Source organism: Carettochelys insculpta, chromosome 3 (genome assembly GCF_033958435.1).
Source record: "Carettochelys insculpta isolate YL-2023 chromosome 3, ASM3395843v1, whole genome shotgun sequence".
Classification (NCBI taxonomy): Eukaryota; Metazoa; Chordata; order Testudines; family Carettochelyidae; genus Carettochelys; species Carettochelys insculpta.
The window spans coordinates 94589549-94614712 of NC_134139.1; the positions used below are offsets into that span (position 1 = coordinate 94589549).

At 39.9% G+C, this 25164-nt stretch overlaps 1 protein-coding gene across 5 annotated transcripts in view; it reads right to left on the reverse strand.

The window, feature by feature from the left end:
• Positions 1–25164, reverse strand: part of MTHFD1L (methylenetetrahydrofolate dehydrogenase (NADP+ dependent) 1 like) — a 233799-nt gene that overhangs the window by 51119 nt on the left and 157516 nt on the right. For all 5 annotated transcript variants that reach the window (XM_074990392.1, XM_074990388.1, XM_074990391.1 and 2 more), the window contains 2 exons: positions 20559–20666; positions 18876–19028 (listed from right to left, as the gene is read on the reverse strand). In XM_074990392.1, coding sequence (XP_074846493.1) covers positions 18876–19028; positions 20559–20666 — 261 coding nt within the window. The remainder of the gene's footprint in view (positions 1–18875; positions 19029–20558; positions 20667–25164) is intronic.

The following is a 25164-nucleotide window of genomic DNA, read 5'->3' on the forward strand; positions in this document are numbered from 1 at the left end:
ACCACTGGCTAAACCCCTATAGCTACTTAATAAACTATATATAACATTGTAAACAAAACTCAATTTCTGGACTCACCCTGCTGCAGCATGGAAAAATTGATAATGTACTAGTTACCTCCTGGATATTTTAACACCAAACTACCACCCCTATCCTATTTGCCCACTAAAAAATCACCATAATTTATGTACAAATGCTGCCTCTTCCTATGTTAGCCTGTCATCAGATTCTTTGCTTAGGAATTAAAAAACAGGCTTATTGGGAAAGAAAATTGACAGATATCTGGTGAGGGTCAAATGATATTTTCAAATAGTATCCTTAGGCCCAGCCTGTTAGAGCTGAATGCTACAAACAACAAGCTACATATGTAATTGTATTTGAAGTCAATACGAGTTCCCTGGAGAGTAGGCCAGGTTTTGCTACACATGTCTATAAATCTAAAAGGGCTCCCCATAAGCCCCTATGTGTGCTTTTTTACACATTTAACTTCCTCCTGGCAAGATTCAGTAATAAGCCAAAATTTTTCAGTACGAGGAGGGTAGCAGAACTAGGATTAGAAAGTGATAGAGGGGAGGGGAGGAAAAAGAATTTAGTGCCTTCAGGGAACAGAGCCCTGACGTCACAGGTGCTTATTGCTCAGGAAAGCAGAGCCAGAAGCACTCCAGCCAGCATAGTTCTCTTCTGCTCTGTCTGGCAAGTCTCACAATGCTTGGCAGAGCAAAGAAACCATCCTTCTTGAGGCCTTAGTGTAAAAGGATATAACATTTTACAGTCATGGACTAAAGCATGATTATAGGGACTAGGCTGATGCATAAATTTAGAAAGGAGTCAATGACCTAATGAGAGTTTTAAAGACAAAGAATGAAAAAGGGACATGAACTCTCTTTCTCTCAATGTGTGTATGCTCCACCACCTCTGTATGGGAAAACTCTTCAATTCACTTATGTACAGTAGTACTGGAACACTTTACAGTGGGTCTGCTGAAAGCCACCCCCTTTATCCCTGTCCATGACTCCCTACCAAAGCTAGGACTGGAAGCAGGGCTGTGTCTCTGGGACTGGGTGATCTGGACAAGGAACAGAGCCTTGGGCACAGGGCTTGTAGCTGGGACCCCAGGGCTACGTCTACACGTGCCCCAAACTTCAAAATGGCCACGCAAATGGCCATTTCGAAGTTTACTAATGAAGCGCGGAAATGCATATTCAGCACTTCATTAGCAAGTGGGCAGCAGCGGCGCTTCAAAATTGACGCTCCTTGCCGCCGCGCGGCGCGTCCAGACGGGGCTCCTTTTCGAAAGGACCCCGCCTACTTCGAAGTCCCCTTATTCCCATGAGCTGATTCCCATGAGCTGATGGGAATAAGGGGACTTCGAAGTAGGCGGGGTCCTTTCGAAAAGGAGCCCCGTCTGGACGCGCTGCGCGGCGGCAAGGAGCGTCAATTTTGAAGCGCCGCTGCCGCCCGCATGCTAATGAAGCGCTGAATATGCATTTCCGCGCTTCATTAGTAAACTTCGAAATGGCCATTTGCGTGGCCATTTCGAAGTTTGGGGCACGTGTAGACACGGCCCAGGTGTGGGCCCAGAAGCAGAGCTTGGAGGCAAGACTGGCACCCAGGATGCATGTGTAAGGCAAGGCAACGGAACCCCACGTAAAGCTTGAGAGTGCTTCAGCACCCCCTGAGCCCCAAGACCCCGCACCTATGGGCTTGTCTTCACTGAAATGAGCAAGTGCTCTGTGCAGTCCCCTAGCATACACATTTTGAATTTTTTAATCACACAGAAGAAAAACTTGGTCATGTTTTCCATGAAGAGATTGTGTGTGCTTTGTTACCCCTTTAACTTCCTCCTGGCTAGACACCTGTATTTCTGACTTATACACAACACATTTAGTATACTCCACCATCTCACTTTCATTTACATCTTGCTTCCAATAAATGAATTACAAATTTTTTTTTGTAATACCAACTGCATGATCCAAGTCTATTTTTCTTTACAGGAAGCATATAACATCAAAAAAGCAGGGTCTTTGATTTACATCCTTACATAAAAATAAAAACAGCTTTGAAGCAGCTCATAGGAGAGCTTATTCCCGTTTTTGTATGAAGGTGGTATGTCCCTTTTCCTAACCTCCTCTGTCATTTTCTGTTTCCAAAACTGAACACGTCCTATTTATTCCTAATATCAAACATATTAAAATCCCAACTATTTCCAGCTGCCATAACAAAGAAAAACAAACAGTGAAATGAAACTAAAGCTAGAGATGCTGTGTGGTTTGGTACAGTATATAGTGATTAAATAATAAATACATATGCTATAATTGCATTCTACAATCAAAACCAACTGAAAGACAATGGATTGACAAAATGGAATTGAAAATACTGCTGATGTGTCACAGCAGAAAAACTGATTGTTTATAATTCAATTATGTTGAAATATGGCATGAACACCAGCATGTCACCCAAACTATTCACATTCTTTTACCAACAGGTTCATGCTCATGATTTATATCCCTCTGTATTTAAGGTTGTTACAGGGAAATTCTTCACACACCAGATTATGACTGATATATTCATTAGACCTAATCTCCAATTACAACCATTTTATGTTCTTGGTTTGTACAGGTCTGCTGACGAATGCAGAGGTTAACCTTTGCCTCTGAAGGTCAGAAGTTTTCAGCAACATGTGAAAATGCAAAAATAAACCACTGCCGAATGTTAAGAACTTGGGGCCACTGGTGCCAAGGGGAAACCAATAATTTAGTGATATAAACTGTCAAGATAATTCTTTCTAAACTGTGGTTTAACTTTTCCCCCTTGTAATGTTGTGGGTTAAATGGCTAAAACAAGGGATGACCTCCAGGGCTTAAACCAGACGTACTGTGAACAGCACAACATAAGCTTCCTCACAAAGCTGTGCCAAACCATCTCAGTCCTGATCTACACCGATCTACTTTTGATGTTGTTTCAGGCCTATGCTTCTGTGGAACACTCTTAGGGGTATAACTTGACTGCAATGGGGGGTGCACAAATGACACTGAGTGCACAATCTATTCAACAGAATCTTTATTGCTCATAACGATGTGCAGGAAGAGTCAGGTGTGATTTTTAACACGTGTAATTTGGCCATGATTGTGTGGTATCGACTAATGACAAGCATGATGTTATCGACACACTGATATTTGCTTTGGAGGTTTTAAAAACCCAGGTTTCTTTTTCAGGAGATGGGCTCATCTAGTCTATGGAACTGTCTCACTCAGACCTTTTTCTCTTCTATTTAAAAATTATTATAAGCTCAAAACAACATAACACGGAAATTGTGACTAATTGTACCTTGCAGGAAGTAAAATGACAAGTTACCTGCGTTCTACTGTTATTCACTGCTATTTTGTACTTTTTTATTGTGCTCAACACTGAAAGTAAACAAATCTCAAAAGCACATTTAAAATTAACTTTCTACAGGATCTTTAGTTGGTGACTAATATAACTGCACATTAGTACGCCATATTAGTAACAGGGCTTACTCATTGCCCTGCTCAGCAGATCAGCGCCAAAAATATTCAGATTTGCTGATTTTAAAGAACAAAAAAGGGGATGAATACTTTTAAACACACATTTTTCTAGCATATTCACAAAAATGTTTTGTTTTTATTCCAGTTAGCAATACAGAGCCTACACAACTGATAGCTAGATTCAATTCTATTTTGAACATCACTAGACCCTTCCATTAGTTATAGCTTCATTTTTTTTCCACTGTTATTTCTTCAGAATTACTTTCCTCAGTACAGTAGAACCAAATTTAAAGATTATTAGAAAAGCATTCTGTGAAGAATGTGAGAGATGGCTACATATTTGTTTTATTACTATTATGTCATCCCGTGTGTTTGATAGCTACTGTGTTGTTAGCTAAAGGATAACAGAATATGTCTAAACTGCAAGTGAAGGTATGATTATAGCCTAGGTAGGCATATTTATGCTACTTTTAATGTAGCTAGTGTGCATAACATTAGCTGTGTTGAGGAGTAGCATGGGCTTCATCATTGGCTAGCCAGCAGAATATAAACACACTAGGGACCTTGCCTCTGTATGCATTCTTAGCCTGTGTCACTATGTCAAGACTACTATTGTTACTGTTGAAAGTTAGCACAGGTATACCCTTCCTACAATCACCTTCACTTACAGACTAGCTGAAGGAGTAGCCCTGACAAATAAGACAGGATCTGCAGGGCAGCAGACTGAAACTCAGTCCCAGGAAGAATGTGTATACTTGGGATAAGATAGGCCCTCTGAAATCTTGGGAAATGCTAAATTTTTGCTAAGGCAATATGCACGTAGGTCATTTGTTGTTTTAGCCCTTCTCTCTCTCTCTCTCCAGCTGCTGTGTTCTGATGCATAAACAGAGGTATTTTATGTTTTGAAGAAGCTGTCCAGTGTCACTACATTTTCCTACCACTTACAGCTCCCAAAAGGAAGTCTTTCGTAAGTACCAAACCAACTTGTGCCTGCTAAAGAAACACAGGCTGTGAACAAGGAAACTTTAAAAAGTGGGACTCTGTTTTGAGAGAAGTGTAAGTTCTTGGTCAGTCACTTGCAGGGGTGCCCAGTGAGAGACAGAAAGAAGTGCAAGGTACAGTTAATTCTAAAGCAGGGATCAGCAACCTCTGGCACGGGTTCCAAGAGTGGCACATGAGCCGATATTCATTGGCATGTGAGGCAGGAGCTCAGCTACACTCCTCCTCCCCCATGCAACTGGGAGCTCGCTCAAAGCCATGCTGCCTTTGGATTAACAAAAGACCACCTAATGCTACCAACCATCACCTAAATGGTAAAGCTCTTCATCTTAATATATTTATTAATAAAGCTGTTGTAAGTATGGCTATTAGAGAATTTAAAAAGTATCACTGGCACTTAGTCCGGTGCCTAGAGGTCAAAAGTTCAAATTTTGGCACTACTTGCAAAGTTGATGACCCCTGTTCTAAACTGTAATACATTAAAAAAGACAATAAAATACTAAATTCTTTTAGTGATCTGAAGTGTTTAAGAGGGCACTTAAGTATGTGAGAACAGTGCAGGTGCTACACAACAAAGGGAAGCAGTATGGACTGATTATGAACACCGATAAAACAAAGACAATGTTATTTGGAGATAAGGAAATAGGAAGGAAGATCAGTGTAGACAGGATCGAACTAGAGAAGTTCATGTATCTGGAAAGCAACATGGGTTATGATCTAGACTGTAAGAAGGAAAGAGCAAGTAGGATAGCGAAAGCAAGAGCAAGTTTGAAGGCGATGGAAAAGATCTGGAGATGCAAAATGATTAGTTTAGGAGAAAGCTGAGCATCTTCAAAACGTCTATTCAGCAGCATGCTGTACGGATGTGAGACCTGGGTGATAATGAAAGATTTGAAGACAAGGATATTGGAATTCAAGAGGAGGTGTTATAGGAAGATCCAGAGAATAGGATGGATGCAGAAGGTCACCAACAAGGAATTATATAGAATGATACAGCCAAAAGAGAACCAGATGCAGAAGGTTATAGAATGGAAGTTACAGCTATTCAGGCATATCTGCAGATTGAACAAGCGAAAAGTCGATACCCTGGTATTTGGCATAATGGATTTGAATAGGAGAGGCAGACCCCATACAGAATGGGCAGATGATATAGTAGATTGGTGCGCAGTTAGTCTACAGAAACTATGCCACTCTGCACTGGACAGGGAAAGATGGCAGGCAATAGTGAGGGAGGCATTGGATATCAACAGGCGCTAAGCTCGTGGTTGTTGATGATAAGTATGCAAGTAATTTCATGGGACTGATTTGCTCTTTAAGCAGGCCCAAGAGCCCTGATTCATTGCTACTTCCTAGCTGTAAGTTTAAAAAAAAAAAAAAATCACAGCATGAGATACTCTACATGACACAGGAGCTCACTGGATAATAATTATGAGTACTGTAAGTTGCCTACTGCATTTGTTAAACATTATCATGTATTATCTTTATAGACTAGGAAGCGTATATTCTTGCACCAACTAGATCCATTTTGTTTAAGTCACCTGAGATAGTACCACACTCTAGTGGTTTAAATTTCAAATCCAGCAACTGACATTACTGGAACGTCTAATTTCAAATCCAGCAACTGACATTACTGGAACGTCTAATTTCAAATCTAGCAACTGACATTACTGGAATGTCTAAGAAAGAGATGGACCTTCTCACCCTTAACAAGTCTGGGGTTCAAACATACTTTTGCTGGTAACTGAATTCCAGAGGTCACGGATCACTGTTAATACATTATTTCTCCACTCCCTCAAGCTTTTGCCTTAAGAAAGTTAAAAGATATTCCTTCTGAGTGCAGTTGTACCAGTGATGCGCAGAAAGGAAGGGGGTTTCCAAAACAACAGGGGCAAAAGCTTTCATGGAAATGTAAATGCATTATTCTGTGTATATTTTAAATATTTTTATTTTATGGCCCTATTCCTAAATATATATATTTAAAAAAAACCTGTTCAACTAGTTTAAATTGAATTCCATTTGTAAAAAAATGATGTCTGGGCCCAGAGCTTGTGTGTCAAGCTTTATCTTGAAGCACAATTTAATGCTGAAATAAGAAAACAAAACTGACAGTCGCTGAAGGAAGATAATACATATTGTTTTTAACTATATGGGTGTCTAGATTCTATAATACATGCTTCTCTGCTGCAGATATCACTATACAAGTTTATTTTTTTTGGCAATAGTACTATCCATGCACCATATGTTACTGCTGGAGGCCAAAGGTAAAGAGAAAGAAAGACAATTTTTGCCTTATATATCAATTCCTCTCCTCAAATTCAAGAATATCCACCAGTTTTTACAGCTGGGTTAGATTCCCTTGTGGGACCACAAAGGCAGCAGTGCTATTAATAGCAGGAAAGGCAGTTCTTGGGAAACCCAGCTCCAGCTTTTTTCAGAAAAACTTTTCTGTAGACTTCTAAGGCTAACCATCACATGGAAGCAGCACTTAGATGCATTTTAAATGTAGTAATGCAGAACAAGCATTTAAATTGGATGGAGATTATCCTTGGCATGCATAAGAACATATCTTTGTCCCAAGAACAGAAGAGAGTTGGGAGAAGAGATGCGTCAGATAGGTTTGTCCTGAAGAGGAGAATTTGGGAGCAGAAGAATTTCCATGTGGGGCCAAATGACTGGTCCATCTAACCCATTATTCTGCCTCTGATGATGGCCCATGGTACAGACTTCAATGCAAGATGTAAAATACTGTGATAATGTACAGCATAATCAATCCAGTAAAAAAAAAAATTACTTTCATCTTGGGAAGTAAGCAGTTGGCTTATGCACTGCAGAATAAAAATGTAATGTCTTATTATTTCTTTGAATATTTTTGCCTCTATGATTCTTCCAAATTTTTGGGAAAGGATCATGAGCAAGATTAGACAGGAAGGCCAAACTGGAGATCAGACAGAAAAGGATGACTCGTTAAGACATTGAGTATATTAAATGAGTCTGAAGATTCCTTTGGAACAATTTAAGCATACTTATGAAACTAATCCAGTAGTATATCCCATTGTTCTTCTGGATCTTTGATACAGTTTCTGATTATATTTATAGAACTTTTCCATGGTATGAAATTTAGTTATGAGGCTGATATCCTTCACTCTTTGGTACTTTCAAAGCAAGTCTTCAGTGCATAGCAGATATCCAGGATATTGCATGCCAGAATTCATCCTATGATGCTGAGTAAAGATTAAATGAGCAGTTGGCAGGGGGACAATGTTTATGATCTGTGGAAGACTCTTTTGCGGAGAGTAAATTTTTCTTGTATTCTAAATTCCATCTTATCCTCACAGAATGCGAGACAGGACACTTCAATGGAGAGAATTTCCAAGTCTGGTATATCAAGTTCTTATAACTAAGGTCTGATACAGGTAGGATAGCCAGTTACTAAAGAATGATTTTGCAGATTATGAGACTGGAATTTTGTTCCTGGCTCTGTCACTGACCTGTAAAAGACCTTACTGCAACTCTGTGTGTTAGTTTTCCTATTTGTAAAATAAGGACAACATTTTGCCTTCATTGCAAAACACTAAAAGCCTAGCTCAAGTACACAGAACATACATAACATATTATAATTATAAAACCAGAGTAGGCATGAAAATCACAGGAGCTGTTTCTGGTGTGTCTATATGCTTTGCACATGTAATGAGACAACATGCACCACTGAAGCTGAATAATCTGCCAAATGTACATTCCTTTCCCTCCAAATCTCTATGAGCATACCCTGTTTTTAACCTTACATCTTCATTTAAAGATTATGCACAAAATAGTTTTACAACAGGAAATCAGACCCATTTTCCTACTTTAACAAGGATAATTCCTTGACCAACAGGCAGAAATATTCAGTCCTCTTTATTGCCAATTAGTACGTTGATTATATATTATACAATTTAATGAAGGAAAGGAAGTTTCTGGGAACATTTGTAATTTCAAATATCTTTCACCTTATTTAAGCAGACTCAGTAAAACAATTCAGAAACAGACTATCAGCCTCCAGTGAGATTCCTGCTACCTGCCCTTAAATAACTTTAACATTTGAAATATATATATATTAAATTTAAATATATATACATTATCTATATTACCAAGCTCTCTCTCTCTCTCTCTCTCTCTCTCTCTCTCTCTCTCACACACACACAAAATATTATTTGTATAGCTTCTGTAATAAACAGACAGGAAAAATTTGAATAATCTGGCACAAACACCACTCTCTCTCTTTCAATTTCTGGCCAGCCATGAGAGACATATCAGATATTTGTCCAAATATCTGAACCAAATCATACGACAAACCACCATCTGATAAATAGTTTATAGAAACCAAAGAACAGCTGTCTATTTCTAGCTATTCAGAATGAGGATTAGGACTGTCCTGGACATCCCACAACTCAATGGAAGGATCTCTCTCAGGCTGAGGTATGCAAAACTATGTAAATCTTTTTTTTCCCCTAAATCGAGATCAGAAAACTAAAGAGTTTTCACTAAATTCTTCAAGTCTGGTTTAAATTGCTCTCGACTCTCAACTATATGTGTTGTTCTAAATCCTCAAATTACCAACTACGAAAGGATTTAAAGGTCAGACTGCAAAGGGCTGACAGAATGTTTCCCCCGTAGAAAGGTTAATTATTTCCTCCCTGCAGGCCCAAGTGAGCAGGACAGGGCTTCTGAAACCATATGCACATGTGGGGAGGAGTTTCATTTCTGTAAATATTTCTGCCCTAGCAAAATAGTTTTTGATGGGGTGAATTAGGAGACACCTCAGGACTGGGTTGTCTGAGCTGCCGGGCTCCCTCTTAGAAATTTCTGTGTGTTAAACTGAGAAAGAGAAGGATGGGAAAGAAAAAGTGGGGTGCGTGAAACCTCCTTTTATTTCAGTCTATAGCTTGAGAAGCAGAAGATGGCCAGAAAGCTGTAAGCTATGCAGGACAACCACTTTCCGTGCCGAAGCCGCCGTTTAAACATGATTGCCAACAGCTGGTGCTTAGTTTTTAGGTTTGTCTTTATCTTCTTCTATAACAAACCTTTGTGGTGTACATGCACAGGTCAGACAGTGAGGCATGACCCAGTAATGGGATATAAAGGAGTAGGGCGCTGGTGGACAGTAACCCACTGACAGAGAGCAGAAAAATCCTTCTGGAAGTGGACCCAGCACAAGCCCCAGGAAAGGACAACTCAATCCTTGATCCTACTGTGGGCAAAACCTCTCATCTGATTCTACCCCCGCCACCTGTTCCCAAATCTAGAGCAGCTCCTCTTCCTCCTACAAAAAGGTTTTCTTAGCTTCTCATCAGGGTATTTCAAGTGGCTGCAGAGCTAACCTCACAGACATATAAAGTGCTGTCTCTGCTGTGGTACCAAGTACCAAGAGAGAGGAGGAAAAGCATCTCCTACACCAGAAATGTCAGCCACCACTTTACACTTACTGCTCGCTCTAGCACCACTCATTCCCCCAACCTACAAAATTTCCACAAAAACGATTTTGTGATGCAAAGAACTGTGGAAGATGGTGAGCTGCAGAATGATTTTGAGGACATCTGTGGTTGTCCTAGATTATTTTTCAGTACTTTTCTGTCTGGTATATTTACCTTTATTACATTTTTCCTATGCACTGCCTTTGGCCATCTAAATAAGCCTGTTATAGTCCTGTACAGTGTTATTTTAAGGTTGCCAACCGCACAGAAGGATATTATTGACTAGACAACAATCCATTACAAAGCTGCCATGAACTTGCTAGATAGACAAACAAGAACATGTTGATGTGCATAGATCCAGAGTTTAAGGAAACCATTTTTATTCAAAGACAAACCACAGCACAGCTTCCCACAGGTTAAGATCAATAACTAGATCAAGTATGAAGAAAGCCAGGAAAGAAATTTATGACTTGGGCATGTATGCATCCTGGGTCACCAAGGATACAGAAAAACTGATGTGAAGTGGTGACACTTGCATGTCCCAAATGTTGAATGTTGCACAGATCATCTCAGAGAAAATTACTATCAGACAATATACACACATACTCTGATGAGAATTCCATTATTGTCAATTGAGTCTAAGGGATGAAATGGTTTTAATAGGAACAAAGTTCAAAAATGTAACTCTACTGGAGTCAACTCTTTTTTTTTTTTTTAAAAATGGGTTTCTTCTATTCACGGATAAGCTTCACTGTTAATGAAAATATAGTCAAACTAATTATAATGTTTGTAAGTACAGTTTGTATGATGAACAGATTATGAAAGGTATTAAATTAGTTCCCCTTCCTTGCCTCCCAAATAGAGGACCCAGTTTGGCACATAAATATTGGACAACATTATCACAAGTATAAGGAGTTATTTTGACTTAGTATTTGTGTGCAAACAAAAAGCTTTATTTCTCCATTTGTAGTTTACACTGAACTATTAACTGAAACCTTAAAGCTAACCTGGTGCCATATAAGTGGAAACATCATAATATGTAATCATCAAATGGGCTGGTTTTCATGAAAGTTGTAATAACGTCACGTTTTGACCAATGTGCTTTTAAACTTCCAAAAAAGATTTCTGTGATTCAGATGTTAAATTGTGTCTTCATGTGTGGCTGCCAAAATTAAGATCAGAAAAGAAAAAAAAAATCCAAGAGAGGTTCTTCCAACAAATTTCCAAGAGAGGTTCTTCCAACAAATTTGACACACTATTTGCACATTCAATTCTATCTTCCTTCTACAAAGGTATAGCACATTAAACACATGTAATCACAGAACTTTTACAACTACAATTTAAAAAGAGTCTGTAACTTAACTGTTTGAACATAACAGAGACCAATCTGAAGTGCACCGGAGTCAGCGGCAGTCTTTATACAGAACTCAATGGGTATCAAATCATAAATCACATATGAACTCAAACACACAGAAAGAGTAGACAATGTTATAGTGGCTGCTAACCAATGGCAGTTTTCTTAAAATGCTGAGTAGTACTAGGATCTGCTAGCAGACTCCTATCTATAAAAATGAAGTGGAATTACCATCAGTGAATGTACACCATACAGTCCAGGTGAACTGCTCAAAACCCTAATGGTCCACTGATGGGTTGCAATTTACTACATGCAGAATTCCACCCCCCTCTTCGTATCACGTAGTTTGCAAATAAAGCTGAAGCAAAACTTTGTTTCTGTCCCAAATGGCACCTCCCATATGCAGCTGTGTTATGTTCTTATTGTCTTTTAAGGCATCTGAAAACAGGCTGCTGTGCAGTATCTAAAGCATCTATATAAGATCCTAATATTTTTTCTCCATTTGTAAGGGCTGAAAAGACCACTTCCCTCCTGCACTGAGGCTACTATCACTATTATGTCAGAGACAGGGGCATGAAATGTTTGCAAGAGTAACCATGTTGGTGGGCCTCCTTACAACATGATAGCCACACAATATGATTAACATAAAACTGATTTTGTAGGCAAGGGTTTGAAGCACAGACCTTAACTGCCCTCATACTGTACTAAAACCATGGATGCAATGATAGTATAATGAAGTCCTCTACTACAGTTATATTTGTAGCACTTGACATGCTACCCTGTCCAGAAAAAAATACAATAGAACTCAGGGGCTGTTTCTACACAGGCCACTTTCTTCAAAAGTGGCATGGTAATACATGGCCTGAAATATGCTAATGAGGCGCAGATGCAAATTCCCCATGCCTCATTAGCATAACGTCACATGATTCGGAGTCCAGAAGACCGTTCTTCCAGACTCCAAAATGTTGTGTAGAAGTGCGGCCCCGGGGGAGCTTCCAGAAGGAAGTCCTTCTTCCGGAGGCCCCTTCTTCCTGAAAATTTTTGGAAAGAAGGGGCCTCCGGAAGAAGGACTTCCTCCCGGAAGATCCCCTGGGGGCCGCACTTCTAAATGGCGTTTTGGAGTCCAGAAGAACGGTCTTCCGGACTCCAAATCATGTGACATTATGCTAATGAGGCATGGGGAATTTGCATCCACACCTCATTAGCATATTTCGGGCCATGTATTACCATGTCACTTTCAAAGAAAGTGGCTTGTGTAGAAATGGCCAGGCTGTCCAAAATACAGTTTTAACCACATTTCAACACAGTTCATCTCAGCTGAGAACTGTGGATACACTGGAACAAAGAAAAAATGAGTATCAAGAAAATCAGACGAGCTTCATTGTACAAACTGGGCAAAGTGCAAGAAATAAAAAAAAGTCTCCTACATAAATGGGGAAAAATAAATGAAATATTTAAAATTCATTCAATTTAAATAAGCGTGATTTAGATTAATAACACAGTTGCCTATAGCTGTAATTTATAGATAATACATGTTTAATTTGGGGTAGAGAAAGGGAGATTTTAAAATTCAGTGTCAGAGATGGATTAAGTTAAGGGTCCTAATTACTGACTAAGGTGAAGTAGAAAAATACCCATATAAATGAATTTCTTTAAAGTAACAACTAATTGAATGGCACACTATTTATTAAACTATTACATAGGGTTAGGAACCCAAATATTAACTTTCAGCTTCTTGTCAAAGCCGCATATTGAAAATCTTTGCAAAAAGAGACCCATGAAAACACACAGAGTGCACTTGTGATTTTTCATCATAAAGTGTGCTTTGGAGTGTTTGGATATATTTTAAAATACTGTCATAATCATTCTCTTTAATTGGAGTCATGTCCATGGAGTATATATGGACAGGTTATGCTTGCTTTGTATATGCAGAACTCCTTAGCAGGAGCAGTTTTAATATGACCTCTCTTGAGCATGTTTAACAGGACAAATCCAGCTCTTTGCTCAAAACCAAAACAAAAACATAATCCACAAAGTTAAAGGCTTTTTATTTCTGTCCCGTTCCAAGATCTATTGTCTAATTTTACAAACTCAGCTATTTCCATCTCCTGCTCAGAAATGGTTCTGCAAAGTAGTAAACCAATTGATTATTGACTTGCACAAGTGATGCACTGAGCTATGCAAATGTCTCTTTTTCAATCACAAATTTCTATGCTGTTTCAAGTACTAATGCACTCTGCTAAATTCACAGATGTGGGATCTTGATCGATGTACAAATATATAGAATGGTTCACCGGAAATTCAGTAAGTTGTAACTTGTTTCATTGGTGCCTTATAGTTGGGTTTCGATCCATTACACGTTAGTCTAGAGTCTTGCTGGGCCCTGCTTCTTTGTGAGGTTGCACTTTATAGCTCTTAACCTAGTCAGTTTGCAAGCCAGTTATAAATCTCACCACCAGGCTGGCAGTCAGCTGATTAGTTACAGGTGGGGCCAGACCCACTTCCCCATAAAGGGACAGCCAAATGGGCACCCCTAGCAAAATGTATTTATGTTATTAGCCACAATAATAAAATGGCAGTAAATTGTAAATGCGTAAGGCGTGTGTAAAATTCCACTCCTCACAAAACACTCAAATAGTTTACTCCGTTAAAAGGCATCCTCTTAAAATCACCCAAGGAATTATTTTATTATGGCAGATTGCACACCAAAGTAGAGCCAGGATAGATTGTCTTCTCTTTGTGGGCCACACTAGGAAATTAATGAGGACTTTAGAATTCTTACAGCTACTGTGAAATCAGGCAAGGAGATGAGCTATCCCAAGAATCACTGCTAGCAGAGCGAGAGCATATAATTTCACAACTCATCGTACAGCATGTGGAGTTGTTTTCTGTGTAAGAGGGAGGAATAACATTCTACGACAGGCTGACCTTTCCTCCAGATAGGTTGGCATGCAGCATCTGTGGCATTCCAGGCTTGCATGGTGCTGAAGGTTGTACATATTTTCAGTTGGATCTTGCCTTATAAATAACATTAACCTGTGTCTAAAAACCTTTATTTAAAATGTGACTTGGAGTGGAAATGTTTCAAATTCTCCGTGATGTTATCAGAGATGAATCACTGCAAATGTTGAGTTATACTAGGAATAGCCTCATAATTAACGGCAGAGTCACATAAGTTTGCTTTCTTGTCTGTTAAAGGAGGGACACATTATTTGAGTGGTTAAACATGCTGTTCTTAACTGCACCAGACTGCAATACATGAAGCTTGAATGCTTGTGCAGTATATGGAACAGAGCAGCAACGGAAGTGACTCAACTGAAGTGCAAGAAAGTATAAAACTGCACAGGCTTTCTGAGGGTGGGTAAGTTCACAAAACCCCACCAAAAAACCCAGCAATTCTCCACCCAAGCATTACTAGTGAATGACTTCACTGATTTCCTAAACATACTCCACGAGCCTTCCTGCCACCCCTTTGTAAAGCCAAGCAATGATGTCAACTGTCCACCTGTGAGAAAGAAGCAGCCGCTGGGGTCAGAGCCACTGGGAACCGTGATAAAAGCCATGACAGTGTTAATTACATACACCCCGTTTTACTGCTGATTTCCTCTGATAAGGCTCAGTTCATTTTTCCTGGCAAGACTTCCATGCTGAAGGTAAACAGTCTACCATACCACAAAACTAGCACTGCTGACAGAATGCGAAGACAACGAATCATGTTTGTGCTGTACTAGAAGCTAGATGGCCCATTTCAGTGCTAGGATAAATATGAATTGTTGTAATTTACATGTTCTAGTGACATACGGTTAAATCAGATGTTTGTTAATGCAAATCATTATTGCTGAAAGAGAATGTATTACTTTTTAAAAAATACCCTCTCAGGCTAATTTTGTTCTTATAGTACAGAGCTGAGAGATATGCCAATTAAAGAAAAGTAGTAAGTTGTCTAGTGTACTAAAACAATTGGGGGAAAAAAAAAAATAACTGAGCAATTCCTCCAGATTGAAGTGAAGGGAGTACTGAAAGATGAAAACCATGCTTTTACACTATAGTGCAATGCCTGACAATTAGTATTAGAATTATCACTGACCATTCAATGAATGTGTTGTGCTATAACACTTATCGTGGAATTAAAAGACTTCAGGGCACCAGAAGGTTTTTTGCAGATTAGATACTAGGGTCTTTGTCCCTTCCCTAGCTGAACTAACAACAAAATATAGTAAAGTCTTTCCTATCCAGCATTTTATCACCCAGAACTCTCAAATAACCAGCATCTTAACCATAAGGAAATTTTAATTATGTTTTGTGTAAGTACAGTACAGTGAAAATAAACAAATACAGCAAATATAGTGTAAGTTTACAGTGTACAATACTACTGTTGTTGGTAAATAAGGTACTCTGCATACATTTTTGTTTGCTTCTTAATATCTAATCTTGTTTTTCTTTAGTGTTATGCATTGCTAGATATAGCTGTCTATTACCAGAATATTTGAATATTCAGCAACTTTCTGGTCCTAGGGATCCTGGATAGGAAAGAGTTTACTATAATTATTTGTAAAATACTGTGTTTCTTCTTTGTAACCTAATCCAACCTGATCTTAAGATGGGATGTTTACCCAAGTGCCACCTATTGGAAGGATTTCTATAGCAACTATCATTATAGTATCTGAACACTGGTTATATTGATGACCAAGATACAGACCTACAATATTCATCCACTTTTGTTGTTGTTAATCAAATGTTTTAAGGTTACTTCCTGACATATTTAAGACTACTAAGCAGCTCTGGAATATTGAGCCATTCAATAAGGAATAATACCTGCAGCTCCTAGAGCTCAATGAACCAAGCAATCTTGCTGATAACATAGCACTTCCAGATTACAGATTGTCCGGATGGGGTGAAACATAAAAATGCACTAAACTAGCACTAAGTTTGTTTTCTGACAATCAGTCTTTAATTCTGTACTGTGACTGAATAACAGCACCTCGAAGGTGATCACTCTACAGGCTGCAACTACCAAACATGGAATTCCCTGGTCCCACAATATCTGTGGTCCAGCAGGATCACAGATGTTACTGGACCAGAGAGCCCTGGGTTGAGAGGCTAGTAAGGGGAAGGCTGGGCACAGCCCAGTGACAGGAAGCCCAACAGGGCGTGTGTCCTTAGCTGGAGGTGACAGCCTGCCTGCGGCTGGAGCCAATGTCTGCAGCTGGCAGATGGGGACCAGGGACTCGGTGGGGGAGGGAGAAGGAGGGGAGTGAGGGGGCAGGGTGATGAGAGGGACGAAGTGGAGGGGCAGCAAGCTGGTGGTCCAAAGCAGGGGCCCTCCCTTCATCTGTCAAATTCCCTTGTCTGGGACTGCTCAGGTCCCCAGGGTGCCAGACAAGGGAGGTGCAACCTGTTACTGATACCGGAACTTTATAACAGGATGTATGTTTTCATTTATTTATTTAATACACATATGATTACAAAAAATATGGGGCTTATTTTATGGGTTTACTTTACTTTTTATATAAAGTAGAAATAAACTAAGAAGAAATTTTATTTTACAGAAGAAATTTTATTTGGATTCTTTAGCAGTCAGTGGATTACAACATCTTGCTTAACATGTTCACAAATGCTAACAAATCTTTAAAAAGGGACGGTTATGATTACCTTATAAAACATGTAAGCAATGTTAGAAAACCTAAAGCATAGTCTATCCGAAAACAATCAACCAAATAAGAAAACAGGAAACTGTAGAACTAATATGACTCTTGCATACAATCATATGATTGTTTCGCATGTATGTTACATCCAGCATCTGCCTTTTTAGAGCGTAAGCTCTTTGGACACTTATTATGTGTGTGTACAATTGGGTCTTTAGGTTCTTTTAGACTACAGATACATAATAATAAAGAATGACTAAAAGTACATACAGATACACTGTAGGTTACCCATGAAACTGTTCATTCAGTTCTTGATTTAAAAAGAGGAGCTGCATATGAGCGCTATATTTTCTGTTAGAGTATTTTACTCCCAGGTGCCTTTCAAAGGCTGGCCTACAGGAAATTATATATGTAACGCCTGTTCCTTAACTACTTAAATGTTGGGTTCAGGCTTGAAACTGTCATAGCTCCTCCAGGCAGGCGAACACTGGAAAAGGCACATCTGTGCCCTTATTTTGGAACCAAAGACCCAAGGCAACCTTCCCTATGCACATTCCTCGAGTTAGAACTAACAGTAATCTGGACAGGATGTAGATTTATGCTGAGTATGCACTAAAATATTTCTACCAAGACTACTAAGTGCAACCCCAGCATGTCCTTCTGTGGCAACCTAATGAGCAGCATATGAAAGGGTACCAGAGAGCGTATCTGACTTTCATTTCCAAACCTGGCTATATGTATGTGTAGTACAAGTTGGAATTTGGCAGTGAGAAGAGAACTTTTATTTTTTTCATTCTATTCTCAGTAACTTGTTTACTAATTACAAACAATGGTTTAACCATATGATTGACAGCACTCTTAGAAAATGTTTATAGCCACTGTGCCACACTTGTTGTGGACACACTTATCCCGGTCACGTACATAGAAAGCAAACCCCCAAGGCCAGGGAGTCCAAATGAGACAGTTTCCTGAACTCCAGGAATTCTCCTTCCCAGGAACAACTTCCTTCCTTGCTTCCAACACTGGATTGTTTCAGAGGGAATTTAAAACAATAAGTTTGATGCCCTCAGCCATTCCCCAGTGTGCTGCCATGTAAGGAAATCGTGTGTTCTGGGAAGATGAGATAACACCAAAAGAGTGTTCTCCTCCGGAAATCCAGTACCTCCTGTGTCCCTGTTCTAGCACTATTCCATGATTCAGCTACACGACTAGTAATAGCTCACACCATGTGATGTCAGAAGCTGTCCAACTGCTGCTCACAAACAAAAGTTATGTGGCCGGCGATAAGGGTAGCAGCCTCTACCATTAACAGCAGTACACCAAATGAAAAAGTGTAATGTTACATATTACAAGCCTTGTACTCTAAGCTGGTATTTTAATGGCAAGGTAGGAAGAAAATGCTTCTATAATGAACAGTTACAAAGTTATTCCTAAAACACCACAGTGGATTCTTATTAGTATCTTATACTTTTGCAAATGTAGTGGAATACCTAATACTGGGAGAAATACTTAAACATACACATTAAAAGGCCATCCATCTAGCCAGCAGGCTGTGATAAAGGGTAAAATTTTTTAGGAAACAAAGGAAGCCAGGTTTGTAAATCACATTTTCTGTGAGATGCAGGTGCCTAAATCTCTCAGACCCACTTGACAACATCCAAACTACCTGCACAAAAGCTACTTTTCCACATGAAATGTAAAACTCCACTTGAGGAATTACACAAGCCCATCCTGTCCTATTGGCTGGAGCCAAAAGACACAGGCGAATAAAACAATTTTTGAAACATGAACTCTCTGCAATCACTTATATAAAAAACGAAAACTCACCTGGTTACATAGATTTTGTTGCTTTGACTAGCAAAAGGGAAATGTGCTTTCATGACAAATTGTGTTACAAAGAGAGAGAGAAGATTTATCACTCACCGTTCCTACTAGCGGATAGATGAACCCAGCTCCGATGCTGGCCCGCACATCATTAATAGGCAGAATGAAGCCAGTTGGAACTCCTTTCCTCTCAGGCTGGTGAGAGAGGGACAGATGGGTTTTTGCCATACAAATTGGCAGATTTCCGAAACCCTGAGAGAAGACAAGGAAGGAAGAAATAATATTTGTATTCATAGATTAATAATATCATAGATTCCAGGGCAAGAATGGACCATTGTGATCATCTAGGTCAGTGCTTCTCAACCAGTGCACCGAGTACCCTTGGGGTTATACACCAACGTTTTCCAGAGGGTACATCAACTAATCTAAATATTTGCTTAGTTTTACAACTCACTACATAAAACACACTAGTAAAGTTAGTCCAGTCTAAAAGTTAATTTAGGTAACAACTTGTTTCTATAGCTTCATATGCCTTACACTGAAATGTAAGTACAGTACTTCTATTCCAATTCATTTATTTGATAATAAGATGGTCAAAAGCCAGTAAGTTTTCAGTAGTAGTCTTCTGTGATTTTTTGCATGTTTTTGTCAGTAGGTTTTAAATGAGGTGTAACTTGCTGGTATGCAAAACAAATCTGACTACTGAAAATGGTACAGTGATCTGGAAAGCTGGAATGGCACTTGTTTCAAGACCTCCGATTTCCTTAGGACCTTGTTTATGAACTGGCGGTATGTGTACCCTTAGGGGTACATTATAGAAGTGTTGAGGGGGTACTTTTTTTGTTTCGCTTAAAAAAGGGGTATTATATTTAAAAAAAAAGGTTGAGAAACACTGATCTAGTTGGACCTACTATATAAAACACAGATCCTAAAATTTCCCCAAGTAATTCCTTGAATGAGAGCCTACCTTTTAGGAAAATATGTAAGTTTGATTTTAAAATTGCAAGTGAAGTTCCCTAGGCTACATCACCTTACTTGATACATATCTTCTCTTTCATCTGTTCTATGATTAAATAAAGGCCCCCAAATATGTAGACACACTCACGACATTTAAAAGAGATGCTTGACAATAAGAAGAAGGGAAGAAGGGTTCTTTTGAAGATGGGGTTTACTTTTGAAAGAGACGTGTGTACACTGCTTTTTTTCTTTCAAAAAAATCTGCAAATGAGGCACAGATATATAAATCTGCACATTTGTATTTTCATTTTCCCTTATTTGCATGCCTCTTTTGAAAGAGGAATGCAAGTGTAGACGCAGCTTTAGTGATTTCAAAAAGTATCACCAGCACCCAAAACTTACACAGAAGTCAATAGGTCAAATATCAGCACTGTGCTTCAGAAAGTTTGCTGACCCCTGGTCTAGGTTTACTTTGTTCTGCTACAGGACAAGAGGCTGGATTTAAGGGTATTTTGAAGTGTCTTCCAGTCCCACATTTCTGTGTGTGTTTTATTTCCTCCTTGTAGACCCTGACAGTTTGCTGGTACTTAGTTTATGTTAACACAACCCTATTTCAAGCAACTGTCAACTGTATTAGCACATTTTACAAACAACACCTTTTTAATCCACTTTGCCATGTAGGCAGCCCTAAAATAGCCCATATTGATGTGATAGCATTTTACAACCACTCTCTACTCCATCTGCACAAATATGAGGTGCAAGGCTGTGGAAAATCAAGTGTAATCTGTTCCTGATTGCACATATGTATTTTGATGGCACTTTTACCTGCTGGCTGTAACGGCTGATTTGAGATTCCGCTGCAGGAGACAATTCTATATCATCAGCTCCATAAACCTTCTGGGCAATGATTCTTATTTTTTCAGTAATAGGAAGCTGTAGAAAGAAAGACAAGCACAAAAATATTAATAGAAGTCATTAAGGGGCTAAGCTAATCTGTACTGAGGGCTTGTCCAAGGTGCTCAGTCAGTTTCAGTTGAGAGGTAGGTAGGTAGGTAAGTATATCTTCTGGTTTGTGAAGGGACTTTGAAATGGAAAACATTATTACACAGGAGGTATCTGGGGTAGAAAACTGTTCTGGGTGCTCCTTGGTTTTGGGGGAATGGAAGCAAGCCATAGGAAGTCAGTCACAGGGCACAGAGTAAACAGCTGGGGGAATGCACCAATTCCCCTTCCCTCTGGCAGAAACCCCAAAATAGAGGTGATGGGAATATCATCTGCCCTTCCTCAGGAGGAACACTGTGGTGCAAGGGAGTCTCACAAACAAAATAATAAAAATCTACCTTTCCTTTGTAGGCCTGCAAGAAAGGAGGAAATTCTTGGTTTAGTTTTAAGAAGAAGGAATTGACATGAACCAAAAAGCTCATGGGTTATGGTAATCACTGCCAGGTTCGACTGAGGAATGGTGTGAAGAAGGCAGAACAATTAAATCAGGCCGCCAAGCTTTGGGGTGGGGTGGGGGGGACTCCAAAATATCTATCTGCAGTGGGAGAGGGTTTGGTGCCAGGAAGCAGTGTACCAGGCTTCAAATTTCCCTCAATAGACCAAAACACTACAGAATTGTATTTGATATTATGGTTAACAAAAACTGCAATCACATGGCAGGGTACTGAGCGCTAGTGAATGCTTGCTTCTTAAGAGTAAAATAAACTTTATAAAGTAATAGATTAACATATTACATAATATAACATAACATAATATTGCAGTGCCCCCCAGTGTGATGGTGGGTGGGCGGACTGAGTGGCTTCTGCCCCTGCATTCTGCATGAGATGAGGGTCTGGGATACTTGGGTCCCTGGATTAGTTGGTTAATCCAAACGGTGTATGAACCATGATTTGGTCACCAGCATCCAAGTGTGCATGACTCTTTACGTCACCCCAGGCAAGACAACGCTGTCAGAAAACTCCCCACTGCCTTATGGGTAGGTTCAGGCGATCCCAAGGCTATGGGAGTAAACACAGACAGAAAATCCGGAGTGGAGACCCTAAGGCAATTAGCAGGAAGGATTCATCAAACCTGCTTTTTGCCATCTTCGTTCAGTCACCTCAGTTCCAAACATACTGACTTATGTCTTTCCTTTGAATTCAACTGCGGCGACTGAGAGGGGGACAGTGCCACTCGGGCAATGCACTTGCTCCAAACACTAGCCAAGGCAATGCAGCGTGTAAGAGGGTGCCAAATGGAGAGGACACTCCACCCTTGCTGATAGCATGGAAACAACACGGGAAGTGGCAGTTATGAGTTATAAATCCTCCTCAACTGTTGAAGACGACACCACCATGGATCACCTTCATTGGTGAGAGGAGTCATCGTGCTCCACTGGTCAGCTACCACCTGCCTCAAGCCGGGCAGCCCCTGGTCAATAAGGTGCTGACCCACCACATCTGCCCTCCTCATTGGGTGCACAGAGATAGACCAAAAATCAAAAAGTAGATGTAAATGATGTACCCACCAAAAAACAGTATAATTCAACTTGCCTCTGGCTCATTAACTTGAATGTGCGGACCACGTGTCCGCTACTTGAATTTGCCCATGACCTTATGAACACTGACTCAATACACAAAACAGCAGTCATAGATCAACAGCTACACAAAGAGAACGTTGACATCGTTGCTCTTCAGGAAACCATCCTGGCAGATGCTAGGTCAGTGAAAGAAACTAACTACACTTTCTTCTGGAAGGTCTTGAGTACAGAGGAACACCACCTCCATGGAGTTTGATTTGCTGTTCGGAATAATCTGCTGAAATTGATCAATACTTCCCCAGCTGAATCGGAATGTATTATATCCCTGAAGCTCTGCACCAAGTCAGGACATGTTAATATCATCAGTGCTTATGCACCCACTTTGGCGTCATGTACCAAAGACAAGTACCGCTTTTAATATAATCTTCAAAAAGTCATCAACTCCTTTCCAACTGGCGAACAACTGTACATCCTTGGCGATTTAAATGCTAGAGTTGGACGCAATGGATGGAACAGTACTCAAGTCTTTATTCTCATAAGCAGACAATACAACCTGAACTTGACAAGCTCATCCCAACTCCTCCAGAAATGGAGGAGGAACTTTCTCAAGCTCTTGATGCTTTCTTCAATGGAAAAACACCAGGAAAGGACAGAATTCCAGCTGAAGTCCTGAAGGCAAACAAGGCTGTGCTCTTCCCCTTCCTCTATGATTTACTCCTAAAAGTTGGAGAGCAGGTGATATCCCACATGACATGAAGAATGCAAACATCATCACACTCTATAAAAACAAAGGCAACAAGGGTGACTGCAGTAACTACAGAGGCATCTTGTTACTGAGCATCCCAGGCAAAGCATTTGCCCATATCATTCTCAAATGCCTGTAAAAACTTGCAGATCGAGTCTATCCAGAAACACAATGTGGTTTCAGGGCTGGCAGGTCAATAACGGACATAATTTTCTCACTTAGACAACTACAGGAAAAATGCAGAGAACAAGGAAAGCCATTATTCATAGCATTTGTGGACTTAAAGGCATTTGACACAGTCAGTAGATCAGGACTACACAGAGAATTAACCAAGATTGGCTGCCCACCGACCCTACTCATGCTCATAACATCCTTTCACAAAAACATGAAAGCAACAGTGCAATATGATGGATCTATATCAGAACCATTTGCAATGAACAGCAGTCAAACAAGGGTGTGTTCTTGTCCCTACCCTCTTTGGTATATTCTTCTCAGTGTTGTTTTCCCTTGACATAAATAAGCAACAAGAAAACTGTTGTATTCATTCCTGGTATACCTCAGAGACCCAATGTCATTCTGGATAACAGCCCACTAGATGTGGTTCAACAATTCTGTTACCTTGGATCTGCTGTCATCACAAACCTATCCATGGACAAAGAAATGAACATCAGAACTGAGAAGGCAGCTACAATTTTTGGCAGACTTATGAAATGAGAATAGAACAATCCTAAAATGACAGTGAAAACAAATATGCCAGGAACGTGTATTGAATACACTGCTACATGGTTCTGAGACATGGACCACCTACTCGAACCAGAAAAAACTGAAAAGCTTCCGTCTTTGCTGCCTCTTCAGAATTATGAATATCAACTAGCATGATAAAGTTTCAAATGCAAATGTCCGGTCAAGATCTGGCATACCCAGCCTCATAGCAATCCTCAACAGCAGAAGACTACGATAGCTTGGTCATGTGAGAAGAATGGGTGATGAACGTCTTCCCAAAGAAATCCTCTTTGGTGAACTGTCATGCAGGTTGAGAACAAGAGGAAGACCAAAGCTAAGATTCAAGGATACGTGCAAAAACGCCATGAAAAACTTCAGCATTGATCTAAAATCTTGGGAATCTACATCATCAGATCGAAATACCTGGTGACAATTGTTACAACAGGGCACAGCATCCTTCAATAGTATATGTGCAAGCCATGCAACTTCGTCTTAGCAGGAAAAACTCTCAGATTCAAGAATTCGGAAATAGACTGACATACAGTTGTTGCAATCGACCGTGCAAATCCAATATTGGATGGATAAGTCACGAGAGAAGCTGCAGACTCAACCACTGCTCAAAGATCCTCACAACTGCTGCTAACCGCCATACCTCTAGACAAAAAGGGGCCATATTAATATTGTATTGACCAAAATTCTTCCATTCTCTCCTTCCCCACTCTGCCCTTACTTGCAAGCACCAATGTTGTAACGCATTCTGAGATCTTCAGAGAAGAGGCTTTCTAGAAGTACACAGCATTCTAGAGTGGTATTTTAAAGTCCCGTTTAACTTGCTAAGTGACCAATTTTAGAAGTTTTGCCATAAGGACTCCAGACCTCTTTTAAAGTACTGTAGGAAGTGAAAACAATACTTCAAAAAACTGTAAAGAAAGACCTAGTAACCTCTCATTTTTACTCAGCTTTTAAAGCAGAAATTATTTATTTTGACTCTCAGAGTCAAGCATTTGGTTCACGAATAGTAGAGCACAGAGCATGTGTGCACCAGCTTATTACATTTGAACTGCTCCAGGTCTTCCAGGTCATCGCCTCCCAGTGTGCTGGTGGTGGTGTTGGACTGGTTGATCCTCATTGTCTTGGTCTTTACCTTGTTAATGCTCAGTCCAGTCATTGAGGCAGTTTTGTCTAATGTTGTAACCTTTTCTTTCATGATTTCACGTGGGTGTAAAAGGAGGGCGACAGCATCAGCAAAATCAATGTCCTCTAGGTGTTTGAAAAGTGTCCACTGAATGCCTCATTGATGGCCATCTGTTGTCCTGTTCATAATCCAGTCCGTTGTGATCAAGAACAGGAAAGGTGACAATAGACACCCTTGTCGCTCTCAATAGTATGCTGAAGGATTCTGTCCAGACACCACTGTGAACTACTCTGCGTGTCAAGGGTTC